General features: G+C 43.2%; 1 protein-coding gene across 1 annotated transcript in view; it reads right to left on the reverse strand.

Annotated features, from left to right (window-relative positions):
• Window positions 1-11,735, reverse strand: part of efr3bb (EFR3 homolog Bb (S. cerevisiae)) — a 29,659-nt gene extending 17,924 nt beyond the window's left edge. The window contains exons 1-3 of the mRNA XM_076083823.1: window positions 11,574-11,735; window positions 10,962-11,101; window positions 1,524-1,600 (exon numbers count right to left, since the gene is read on the reverse strand). Coding sequence (XP_075939938.1) covers window positions 1,524-1,600; window positions 10,962-10,968 — 84 coding nt within the window. The 5' untranslated portion in view covers window positions 10,969-11,101; window positions 11,574-11,735. The remainder of the gene's footprint in view (window positions 1-1,523; window positions 1,601-10,961; window positions 11,102-11,573) is intronic.
• Window positions 11,736-13,723: the final 1,988 nt, after the last annotated feature.

Consider the following 13,723-nt stretch of genomic DNA (forward strand, 5'->3'; position numbering starts at 1 on the left):
GAGGATTTGTTGGGAGATATGCACTCCAAGCATCCTGTAGCAACACAGCTATGCAATGCAAAGTGGCTCTAAAAATACTGACCGTGATACACGGGCAGAGCATCATCCATCATTTACAGAAATGCCCCGAGACAAAAACAAAAAAAAAAAAAGAGAGAGAAACGTGAGCTGGGAATATGCGAGCAGGAATCCCATTCTGACTAGTAAAAGCACAGGTATTACTATTTACATTTACAACGATCTATTCAAGCACGACAGTAAGTCACGCCGGTGAGCAGGCATGTACGACACCGGCAGCCTGAACTGAAGCAGTTAAATGGAATTCAGCCACCGTTCATTTCTCCACTTGTGGTTGTTTTTTTCTCATATTATATGTAGCATCAACTGCCTTTTGGTCCAATGTAAGATCTTAACTGTCCCGGGGCTTTCCTATTGTGCACTCCGGCTCATTGGCACGGCTTCCTGGCACACCCCAGTGAAAGGAGGGCCTCGTTAATGTTATTAGTTGCACCGGCCCTTTCAAGTCAAAAAAGGGCCAATTCCACACATCAGTGGCTTATTCTAGAGGTCAGCACCGGGCGATTCTAAAACATCCTGTGGCTTTGAATCCAGTGCAGGCTTTTTTTAAAGTGTTAACAATATAATTTGTAATTTCTTCCTAATGATAAAATCCAAGCATATGCAGTCCAAGTGAAACTAGCAATGCACACTACTGTGGTGCCACCTTACCACCAATTATCTGGGAGAAACACTGAAATATAGCAACTGTGTACAAAACATATCCACATGCTCACACAGTGCGACACATTTTTTAATGTAAATGTTATCAGAGGGCTTCGTTATTCCCCAGCTGCTGGGATACATTTAGTTACAGTCTCAGCAGCCCTGGGAGTACAATGACCAGACGCGCACGAAAAACGAGGTCTGCTTGTACTAGTACGTCCTGTATGCTGCAGACTTGGCCACAGACGTGATTGGTAAAGTGGGTTACTGCGGTAGCAAAGAGGCAAAAAGAAAAAAGTTTCCTCTGCAACAAACTGTCTCGTTCTTCTCCACCCGAATGATTCTCTTTATGAGTCATCGGGATCAGATCTCAGACGGTGAGCTGAGGTTTGATACCGACAGCTTTGAAGTAGATAGTTAGGTATGGAGGCTGTTTTCTTATCACCTCCATCTCACTCTTCCTTAAATCTCAGACAATATCACAACACTGTGTTTATATTTATTTTCCAATGACTACAGATCAAAAAGCTTCCAGCTAAATCTGGTGCAGCGCATTTTCTCACATTTTTTAAATATGCGTTCAGTTGTGCACTGTTGTCTAAATTAACCTTAATAAAGTGCTGCAGGGATGACGTACTTAAGTAGGCCAACCTGGTTCCCTCAACAAAGGGCAAATGGGATTTTTCGCATGTACACAATCATACAGACAAACAGGGGAATCGTTATCGACCTCAGACAATAAACATACTTGTTTTAGGGTTCAGAAAGGCATTATTAAAAGAAACACTCGAGCTTCTCACCTCCGGGTCTTCTGGGAAGATGTTGTCCACCAGTCTCTTGTACCGAGGCCTGAGTGCCCCGCAACAACCACAAACCCCTGAGGAGGATGAGAGATGGGGGGGGAGGAAGGCAGAGGGAGATGCTCAGTTACACTTGCAACATGACTGGCATAAATGCAATAAAAACAAATGAAAACAAAGCGCAAGCAAGTCTTATTTTCTCCTCCTTCTCCGTTGTCGCACTATTCACCAGAGCCAAAGTAATAATGTACGTCTTAAATCAGCCTCTTGGGTAACATACTGTAGGTTTAGGTAGTTATTGACACTAATCGGCGATATACAGCCATTCTAAGGCAGCAACCAATAATGGCTTCACATTAACAACATACTGTATCCCCACAAAGGAATTGGTGGCACACTCAATGATGAAAAGCAAGAACATAAAGGTTAACCAAAGAATAAATGAAAAGACATGTGGAGCTGTAACGACTGTCAAATTGACTCGTCAGCAAGGAAAACACAGCTGCAGCTAATAAAATAATAATGGGTACAGCAAGTATGGACAATCGTCTCAGTATTAATGTTAGGGCCTTGTTTAAGTGACACACTTGAATATAAATATACACGTGGTTCATGTTTATTAGGTGCTAAGCTTTATAGCCCGCTGTGATAGCTTCAGATGATCGGCTGGAGTGCAGAGAAGCAGGGATGTTCTTGTGGAGCTGCAGAACACAGACGGACATCACGAGCTTTCATTGCAAACTGCAGAGTCATTTAGTACCCTGCAACAATACAAAAAGCTGCCAAATGTTGGATTACAATCACCAGTGTCATGGCGCGATGCCATCATTCAAACCACTGGGTCCAAGATTAAAAACATCACACGGACAAAGTGAAGGTAGTCAGATATGGAAAGAATGTGGTCACAAGATTACAGACTCAGATGATCCCTCACACACACACACACACAAACACACACACACGCACACACACACACACACACACACCAAGACAGCCTTGAGTAGAAAAGTGCAACACACTGAAGATTGATTTCTCTGACTTTGCGGAGAAAAGCAAGCTAGGCAGCAAAGAGAGGGCTGGATTGTGATTGGTTGAAGAAATTCAGCAGTGGTGAGTCATAAGGGGTCCAAAGAAGAACGAAGAAAGCACAAAAAAAAAAAAAAAAGAAGAAGAGATATAACCTCTAAAAACACCATTTAACATAATTTAACACTTTATGCAGCTCTGCATAATAACTATTATCTCCCTGCTGACACCAAACAAGGATAAATGAATTTAGGAGTCACAAAAGACACTAATGACAGAAAGTAGGTCATTCTGCTGAAAGCAATGCAGTCACTTCTAATGGCTGGTTTGGTAACATGACACTTCAGATAGAGACAGTAGAAGTGTAATGTATGTAAGACGAGCAAAACAATCCGCTATAAAATACATATTTTCTCCCCTTCCTCCCCCCGAACATCAGTTCCCTTCCCTCTCTTCTCCCAAAGGAAAAATATTTCATTATTCGTTTTTGCTGTTACACAGATTGAAGCATTTCTTGCTGACATGGCACTAAAACCCCATTCTGAGTGCATACTGACCGGATATTAACAAAATTGCCAGCTGCCCAATTGCCCCCCCCGCCTCACAGTGTGCTGTATACGACATACAGTAGATGTAGACATGTAGGTGCATTTAGTGTAAAGAACTCAACCAACCAACAAAGCCAGGGAAAACTCTGTCCACACTGTGAGACAGCCGGCATCATACAGAGATTAGTTTGCCCAAACCAGCTGTCAACTGTGCTACACGTCCTAAAAATCACCCCAAAAAAATCTTTTTCTCAATATTAAAACAAACCAACTGTGCACATTTCAAACAGATAACGGAGGCAATAAGCCGCCGCGTGCCCAACTCACTAATACAAATGGATGAGCTGAGCTCAGCTATAACACCGCTTCACAAGACAACCAAGTTCCCACTGCAATACAGTAGATTTCCATCTGATGCACAACCAGAATATATAGAACAAATTAAACTAATTTATACCCAAAACACTTGAAATCCCATCATCAACTTTCTATTGTCTATAAAATGTCAGAAAATAGTAAAAAAAAAAAAAAAAGTCATCACGACTTCCTAGAGGCTGAAATCACAATTTCCTTTTTGCCATTTTTGTTTGAAAATTGACTTCAACAATAAATCGATCATCAAAACAATTGTTGGTTTAGCGCCATCTTATATTGCCTGAATGGCCATTCATTCATTCATAGATATGTTGTGTGAATTTCACTAAGGTGATGATTTAAATAAGGATACTTAATAAGTTTAATACATTGGTTCATTCTCAACTTTGTTAAATCTTTAAGGAGGATTACAATAACAATGTGACTGCCATGAAACCAACATGTTCTCTGTCACACTTCATTATTTCAAACAAAGGACAATGTGGCTTTAAAACACGATTGGTTAGCCCTGTAGGTACAGTATGTATGGAGACCATCTTTTACAGCAAAGCACTGAGGCAATAAAGATTAAATGGCTGCCTTGAATAACAGCTTTTTATACAAAGCCCTTTACAATTTGCATCTCATTCATCCGTTCACACCGATGGCAAGCAAGCTACCATGCAACGTGATACACTTTGGAGTGCTGCCCAAGGACACTTCGACATGTGGACAGGAGGTTTGAATCGCCGACCCTGGCGGGCCCGCTCTACCTCCTGAGCCACGTCCCTGCATTCACTAGCCTCCTGGTGTGTTAGTGACCTACACCTGGGAGGAGGGCAGTCAGTACAGGACAACATCTCCTTGAAAAGCCTCTTAATGGAGAAAAAAGGAATCTTTAGGCCCTGAACCCCTGTTTAAAGGCCTCGGTGTGCTCTCTAAAAGTTCTGCTGAACTCCACAGCAGGCGCTCTGCTGGTGCTCAGGCTTATCTCTGACAGCCGGGTGTCTATTCATAGTGCTGCCCCTCTCTCTCCTCCATCACTTCAAACACTAATGAGGCCTCTTCTGCACCCCTCCCTCCCTCCCGTTGTCCCTTCCTGCTGCAACCCACCAAACCTTCCCTCTACCACCTTCTCTCATCCTTGCTGTATTGGCCCCGGGCCCGAGTGTAGGAGTCGCAGAGGATTTAATGAAAATGCAGCGGGTCCCACGAGTGGAAAGGGTTGAGGACAAAGAGAGTGACAGAGACACAGGCAGCTAAAGAGAGAGAAAGAGAGATGGAGGTGTGACGGGGGAGGAGGATTGTGATGCACCGAATGAGTCACAGATTAGTGCTACTTATTGCATCGTCTCTGTCCAGCACAGATCCGTCCTCTCTGTCAGCACTGCTGTAGACAGGGGAGAGATTTTTGGGAGGAGAAGAGGGATTGCATATACTTTTTATTTATTTATTTTGTACACACACGGGGAAAACAGTAGCGCTCCACAATCATTTTAACAGCTCAGTGGGTGTAGCAGTTTACATGTTATTTCCACTCCTGTGGTGCACTGCAAGCAAACACATTTTCCATTACAATTGGTTACAGGCGGGTTCTATTCCTAGCCACTTATTCTTTATGACTTTAAAGTTGCTGCTATTGCTTATTTGTTTTTAGACCAGCTGGCATAGGCCAACTGCACGCACAGTTATATAATAAATATTATAACTATACATTTGAACAGTTTTGACAAAAGCCAATCAATCTTAAAGCAGAAAAGTAGTTTCTAACTTTTCAGAGGCTTGATGAAAACCAGCTGATGTTGCTCAAAGTGGTACGTGCTAGTCACTATTGGACTGCAACTAATGATTATTGTCATTATCAATAAACGTATTCTTTTTTTTTCATCAAAATATCCAAGCAACAGTCGAAAAACCTATTTTTCTTTGGAGTCATTTCTATTGGAAATGACTCCAGCTGCCTCACCGAGAGAACACTGTACAGCTTCAGAGTTGTGTTGAGTTTGTGTGAAAAACAAAGAGTGTGTTTCTGGTGTTGATAATGGTGGGTTAGTGTGGAAACAGCTAAGAGAGATCAGCAAGGTGGGTGGACAAGAATTTGGACGACAGCGGTGAAAAGCACACACACACACACACACACACACACAGGGGGTCTCACGACATCCACCCACTCTGCATGGCGAGCTGACAACACATTTAGGGGCTGGACACCAAGTGGCTCCAAACACACTGACACATTAAACCCACGCACACACACACACACACAGACACACACAGACACACACACACACACACACACACACACATGCACGGAGCGATGAATTACTAGTTGTTGGTAGGAGGACATCTCTGCAGCCTGGTGCACCAGACGTGGGGAACTTTGGCCCGTGTGACGCATCTTACTCGTTTACCTGATTGGCGATGTTAAGCTACACATCCATGCAGAATGAATTAACGTGTGCATAATGTGTACACATGTGCAGAGGGGTCTCCAGCCCCTCAAATCACCCCAGCAAGGAGCCCAGCCAATCACAACGCTATATTTATCCCTGTAACAACGGGCTGGTACATTAACAGATTACACTCTCCATTTCCCCCAGGATGTCAGCTTAACATGTCCACATTAGGGTAAGCAAGAGATAGAGAGAGGAAGTGAGACATGTTTGTGCACGATACTATAAAAATAAATAGAAATATCCTCCACACACTCGCACAAACACGTTCAAGTGATAATTGCAGTACTGCTGCACCTATCGGCCGTGGACAATAGCACACCACATTTGCTCATTAATACCTCGGACAAAATTAATTTATCTAGAGGAATATAATATTCAAACTACACACACAGAAGGAAGTGAGTGACGAATAGCCCGGCGCATCTTGCAGTATCGTATCTGCACCTGCTGTCCCGAAGCAGCTCTGTTGTATCTAAAGTCCCGTGGCTGACAAGAGAGAGTAAATATAGTCCTGCAAGGAGAATATCAAACACACTTTGGATCTGTGTGTGTGTGTGTGTGTGTGTGTGTGTGTGGCTGTGAGAGAGCGTGACACAAGCGTCAATACACATTTAAACCTCACCTTCACCTCGGTCATGCAAAGCGCTGGTTTTAAGCACTATATAGCCACCTGCACGCTGTGTATGTACACCTGTGCATAATGCATGACACTTCTCATGACGGTCAGAATGCATGTTGCCCTTCAGGAGTGTTATTACATAAGAGTGTGTGGGGGGGGGGGGGGGGGGGGGGGGGGAGACAGACCAAGTCCTGCTATTTTTACAGCAGCAAAACAAAAAAAACATCCTTAAACCGTAGATTCACGCAGTAAAATGCAAAGCACACACACCAGACCTATATACGCAGAGAGAACAGGACAAGAGGCGAGGAGAGCGTACGAACATATTTAGATAATGAGCCCGGCGGATTCAACTGCCAAACCAATATGCACATTAGCTGTCGCTCAATGAGTTTGAGAGAGAGCTGTACAGCAGCTGAGGAGAGGGGGCGAGTACTGTGGAGGAGAGGCTAATAGCGTTTAAAAAAGCGTGACAAAGAGGAAGACATTTTTGTCACTAGGGCATGCAGATAAGGACAAGTATTCAAATGTGTTGCGTATATAACCACAACATCAATCTACCCCCACCCCCACCCCCACACACACACAGACAGACCTCAGAATGTATCTTCAGGCTATAGACACGCATGCACACTGTGCACACACTTTGCCGAGGGTGGAAGCAAACATGGCTGTTATAATGCGACCAACATACTGATGCACAGACCAGGCTGCCAACAAATCCTCATGGCACAAGGCCAAATCAGACACACTGTGAATCACAGTCAAACAGGCGGTGAAACCGGGCTACGAGGGACTCGAGCCCAGAGAACCGTTTCCATACAGCAGCTCACCAGCGCGCTGCACAGCGAAGCCTAACTCAGCTTGTTCTTCTGGTACGCAGTGTCCGTATTCATCAGCCTTCTAACCAAAGCCTTTTTCTTTTTCCATCAATAGTCCGCAAACTCAAAGCAGAGCCGACTACATTTGTAATTAGTGCTAATCAATGAACCGTTTATCAACATGCCCCAGTAACAGCAGAGCGACAGTAAACAAACGCTAACACCAAAAGGGGGATTTCTTCATGATCTCAAAGTTTCACAGAAAAGTACCACCGTCCCTTTAACAGCACGTAGACTACGTTTCCTGTTTTCAAACATGGAGTTAACATGTGCTACGTAAAATATTGAAGAATCATAAAAAACGAGAGGCTTACAAGAAATCTATACACTCATGACAATGTCTCAAAGTCCACCGTACAGATAACTACAACATTTGGCTGAATGTGTTACAAGACAAAACGTTACCACCTCGAATATGACAGAAGGAAACTATTTGAGTAAAAAAAAATAAGTATCTCATTACCAAATATAAACATCTTCAAAAGCGGTGTCTCCTAATTTAATAGAGCGGTATCTTCACAAGAGTCCAGGTTCCCATAATGCGCCTTCAGGAGACGTTACACTGTGGGGACATCTGCGGTCCATCAGCTATGAGGAAACGCATTTGTAGAATGTAGGAAAACTGGCTGAACGCTGGCTGCTTCACATTACACACACACACACACACACACACACACACACACACACACACACACACACACACACACACACACACACACACACACACGCTCACAAACACAAAGTGGAAGAGCGGTTGTAATTCTTACCGTACATCGATCGTGATGTTGAGAGTCCCTCACTACAGACGCTTGTGTTTTCTCAATGCAGCTCCAGTCATACAGAGACACTACTGTGCCAAGAAGCACTGAAAACACACACACACACACACCGACCGCTCACTCTGGTATAAACGCCTGCACGTGTGCGCTTGGAGCTAAAATGCGCACCGTGATTGGTGCAGAGCCTGGCTCGATGCACTGAATTACACACACTCTCCCCGCCGTGCAGGCAGACAGACAGACAGACACACACACACACACAGGGGGCTGAAAGGCAACGTCAGAGAGAAGCGTGCCGTGATGACCTTGGATTTTCCCGTTTGTCTTCTGCAACAGCGCTCCTTCTGAAGGGGGGGGGGGGGGGGCAGATTTCACATGATGGCGCACACACACACACAGAAACACACCCACCTCGCTTCTAACCATTTTCTCAGTCGCAGGGAAAGAAACGGGAGAAATGGGGGCGGGTGGGGTGAGAATATGACAGAAATATGCACTACAGGGATCGACAGGGAGAAGACCTGCCACCCACGCAGTCTCCTTCTCCTCCATCCACGCCGTGGCAGCGTCACTCTTTTCCCTCCTCATCATCATCATCATGCCTCCTGCTTTATTTACTTTCAGTTTTTCCTTCTCTGCTGATGCAACTTTCTGTCACGTTTCCTTCCATTGTCTAGCCGAATACCAAAATGTCTGAGTGATTATATAACCACGTTTACTGCTTATTTTTCATGTAAAACTGTTAAATATCATCCACTACTACTAACACAAACCCGATGATACTGCAGCGTCATTGTAATCGCATGGATGAGAGCTTGAAATAAAATCTATGCCGACTTAGCTTTTTTTCATTCACCTTTTTTCCATTATTCCAGACATCAGTTTATAGAAAACATTGCATGAATTTTTTTTAAGACTCGTCATTTAAAAAGATGATTTGGAAACAATCTAAGATAGAACTGGCTCGTACGATGTGAGAAAGTGAAGTTCCCTCATAAAGCTGGGTTTTTGCAATCAACAAAAGTTCTCCGCTGTCACAGGACCCGGACAGAGGACCACATCAGGATTGCTTAATTGAATTAAAGATGGTGGCGAATTGCTCTCAGTTGAGCGGTTCGTCTTTAGTCTGCATCCTCTTACTGTACGATACCATCATCCGCTGCTTAGAGCAGGTCTATTCATCTCTACACTTTATGTGAATTTCCTGTTTTTACAAGGATCTTGTAAGATATTGCATTGCTAGAATATTAATCCTAATCCTTTTCAATCAAGCTTTGTGTTGCTTCGTTCTCGCATGCCAGATATTCCGGTTGCTGATCAGCAATATTCCCAGTGGATCACTAAGCATCTCTTACCCAACGGAGAGCATTTAAGATTTTATCAATCAGTAAACATTAAGACCCAGACTGAAACTTTCCTTAAAAATCACTCTTTTACAGCAACCTGTGCCAAGTACCAATCACAGCCAGTGTTTCTTCTGTTGGCCTATTCAAGTGTTCAAGTACCCTCTACAAACTATGAAATATGTGAAATCAATTTTTACAAGACAGCAAGTCAAACCCAATCGCTACTTTCCTTTTTGCGGCTCGACATATTTTTGCATAACATCATGGAACCATGAGGAAGAAAGCAACTTTTCTGTGAAATAATGATCCGTTCAGAAACAGAGAAGGAGCCAGAGGGAGAACAGAGGAGGTGGTGTTGTTGTGTCACTTACCCTTGCCAACGCGATGGTCCAGTAGGGTACGACAATCCAGTGCCAGCCTCTGAGAGGCCGGGACATCGGGCGCAGGCAAGGGCATGGCAGGCAAACAGACACGCAACAGCCCACCAACACACACAGACACTACTCCTTTTACAGGATCAGAAAAACTCCTAACCAAAGCCAAAAACAAACATGCAAAACTATAAGCAACACGCTGAAAATCCTTAATTCTATGGCTATAATTTAACAAAAAAAAGTTTGAAAAGTAAGCCGACCAATACTCACAAAAAACTCACCGCCGTCAAATTCGCAATTCCTTGATAGATAAGCTAAATGCAAAGTTTACCAACTCACATGCATCCACAACTCTTTGGCTGCAATAAACATTAAGACACATGCACACGCAAAACATACACTCCCTTAGTCAAGCCTAAACAGAAAAGCCATCTCCAAATTCTTTTTAAAGTTTCACACTGGAACAAACTCCCAAATCCCTTTGAGTCCTTTCTGAACGCCAACTTGCATGTCCCTGTCTCGAGGCTTCTTAGTAATTGATGTCAGTACATAGGCAGATTGACCGTATTAACAAAGAGATTAGCGATTAGTCCTTCAACAGCAGCTCTGCTCTCTGTGTGCACCTCTCTCATTAATAAACATCTCACTAACACAATGGACCTCACTATCCACCCAAAGAGAGGCAGGGAGACACAGGGAGAGGAGGGTGGAGAGAGGCTGGGAGAGAGAGAGGGGCACTGTGGGACAGCCATTCAGTCAGTGGGCTTGAGGTTCAAGGAATGTAGCCATCAGCAGAGATACCAACAAAGGCAAAATGTCTGGTGAGAGATGTCTGTGCAAATTCACACACACAACACACACACACACCTGGGACACTGATACAAAGCTTCCACAATCAGTACATTATCTATTGTGGATTTGGTGAAGCAGCTCAAACTAGCTGTAATGTCCTCAGCAGCCCACTTCTTCTGCACTGTCCATATTAAAGTTTTGGAGGGCCGTACATGATGCCTTCAGACAGAGTACAGGTGTTTTAATAGTTCGGGGTTGCCCACCTGTCATGCTGGATGCTTGTCACAAGGCGGCGATGTTCTTCCAGATTCACAGAGGCAGGAAGATGGGTGGCACTTCAGCCCCGAATAAGAGTCTCCAGCGGCGGTCCAAAAATCAGGAAAACGGCTGGATTGTCTTTGGCCTGTGCAAGTTTGTATTCCAAAAATTAGCCGATGCACTCATGCATGTTGTTGTCATCAAAACACGGGAAGTACCGGTCGTTAATGTTTAACCTGACCCGTGCCAAGTAAGTAATTTAATGCACGATAGTTAACGTCTTATAATACACCGGGACAGAAATCCCAAATCATGACAGTTGCATGTAAATAAAATGAACGCTAACGTTAGCAATGCTAGCTTTTAAAGGTTTTCATCCCACGTTAATTTGTCCTCCCGTGATAGCTTAGGTTACTCTTTACTTTCCCTTGATTCCGAGTAGGTTTAGACATACATTCACGCCTATCAATACATAAGAACATTAACTCATTATTCAGAGCCATAGCTATTCGGCTATGCTAGTAGCAAAGTATGCTAACGTTAGCTAGCTGACTGACTTGCTCAACGAGAATCCCCCTGGCTGCCAACGTTGATTGGCGTCAGCACTGATTACTTACCATGAAGTGAACAGAATTAAAATCCTTAACATGTGTGGCATGCAGACAGTTAACATCAGCCACCTTGACTAAAGTTCAGCCCAGGACAGCATAGATTTAGTCACAGCGTTACTGTTCCTCCAGCTGACAGATGTGACTGGCTAACGTTAGCTCTAAATAGGTAACAGCCCACCACCAGTCACTAGTGTCATGTTTGAATACGTGCAGTCTAGGCGCCCACTACCGTATCTTTATTCATAACCCTTTGTTTTTTTTACTGGATACATATTGAACAGCATATCACACAAATACTCTATCAGATGTTTGGTCAAATAAATGCTATAACATTCCAGAATAATGAGAGTATTGTGATTTTAAAATATATATGATAGCCTAATGTTGCTCTCTAATGTTGCTCTCCTCATTATAGCTGACATACATTGCTTTCAGAGGAATCAAATCACCACATGGTTAGACATTGTCATTTCAGAGTAAAGCTTCACTTTATTTTGTGTACAAGGACAACATGCTTTTGTATTGATCAGTGAATGATTATTCTGACCTATTTAGAGTGTGCAATTCCCTTTTATGTGTGCACTCCCACATCATATATCCTAATTTATGCAGACCTGTTGCAGAGTTAAGCCATCCAGACATGTTAAGTGATGGAAGAATGAAGGAAAATAAATGATTACTAATTCAAAAAAGCAATTCATTCTGACTATCAGGCTGTAATAGATTTATTCAAAAATATAGCCTGGAGCCTGTATCTGTGAATGGGACATCCTGCTTTTGAAAGTATTTTTTTCTACCAGTTGGTGACAGTAGTGAGTCAGGAGAATCTAATAAGAGATTGTTATGAGCAAAATAGTTGGCAATTTCCTGAAGTTATTAATGTGCATAAACCAGTTTCATTGCAAATGACATGACCTAAGACCTAAGTGTTTTTACTTGTTGAGCTAATGATGGCTAAGCTACAGCTCAAAACTAAGGGTTTGGTGTCATTACAGGATATGCTTTTTGTATTTTAGTGCAAGAGTAGAAAATAATTTGCAGAACTGTGTAGAAAATGTGAACCTCATAAAAGCTTGCAGCCAAGGTCTCTGACAAAACATTGAAGCAAGCTTTACACGTTGAAAAGGAGCCTTTATTCCCGCTAGTGCTCCTTACTATCACCATACCACCTCTTTAGTGCGGGAGGCTGCTTGTAGCCATCGTCTCATATCATTCGTGTTTATTTGTTGATTTGCAAATCCTTTTGACACAACACATTGAAGGTTTTGTGAGGTGGGAAATGGGATCAATCCCTGCTCTGGTCAGCATTTTTGTTTCACTTTGACCCTACTGACCTGTACATGTCTTCACTTTCAAGAGCTTAGGGAAACTGCCAACAAAAGCTGGCATGCATTCACTGTCCAACTGTAGTCCAACGGCACACATACGAGTTTGTGATACAACAACATCAACACTGTGTTGGCAAGCACGTATAGACCAAAGGGTCAGTTCTGTTGCTGGTCTCACTTGAATGCATGTGAGAATCAGCTGATTAGTGGACAGCCAAAGCAGTTAGGCCTTAATACTAACTAGCTTCTGGGGTTTTGCCCTGAGTGGATTAATTCATCCTAACTCCTCCCTCGGGTGGGCACAAGTTCACAGGCTCTCCAAATAGAGTCACTAAATGAAACGACAGATTTGTGCAGTTGACAGACACTCGTGAGCATTAACTTAAATGTCTCATCATTACCATAAAGGCTATGCTATGTCAGAATGAGCTCATTGTTTCTAGTAACAGTGGCATCTTATTAAACATATTCAACGGTGCTTTCTTTACTTCATGCTTGCCAAAGTCTAAGAGAGATTATGCTGATGTGTTAGCAGCCATAGCACCGTAGAACTAATTGCCTTAGACCTGGTGGCTATCTTTAGATTGACAGTAATCAGCAAGAAAGGTCTGAGCTATGCAATCACAGTTTGACAGATGGCAACTCATTAGATCAGCCTTAGGGGCCTGGCCAAAATTAGCAAAGCCAGTCTGAAAAACTTTAACCAGCTTACAACCGCAGGGAGCACAGACCTGCTGATGATCAGCCAATGCTCCTCTTCATCAATGGTGTCATGTTCAAACAGCAAACAAGAGAATACGATTAGCAGGTAAATACTTAACTGTAACA

Source organism: Anarhichas minor, unplaced genomic scaffold (assembly GCF_050575085.1).
Source record: "Anarhichas minor isolate MPS153535 unplaced genomic scaffold, ASM5057508v1 ptg000136l, whole genome shotgun sequence".
Classification (NCBI taxonomy): domain Eukaryota; kingdom Metazoa; phylum Chordata; class Actinopteri; order Perciformes; family Anarhichadidae; genus Anarhichas; species Anarhichas minor.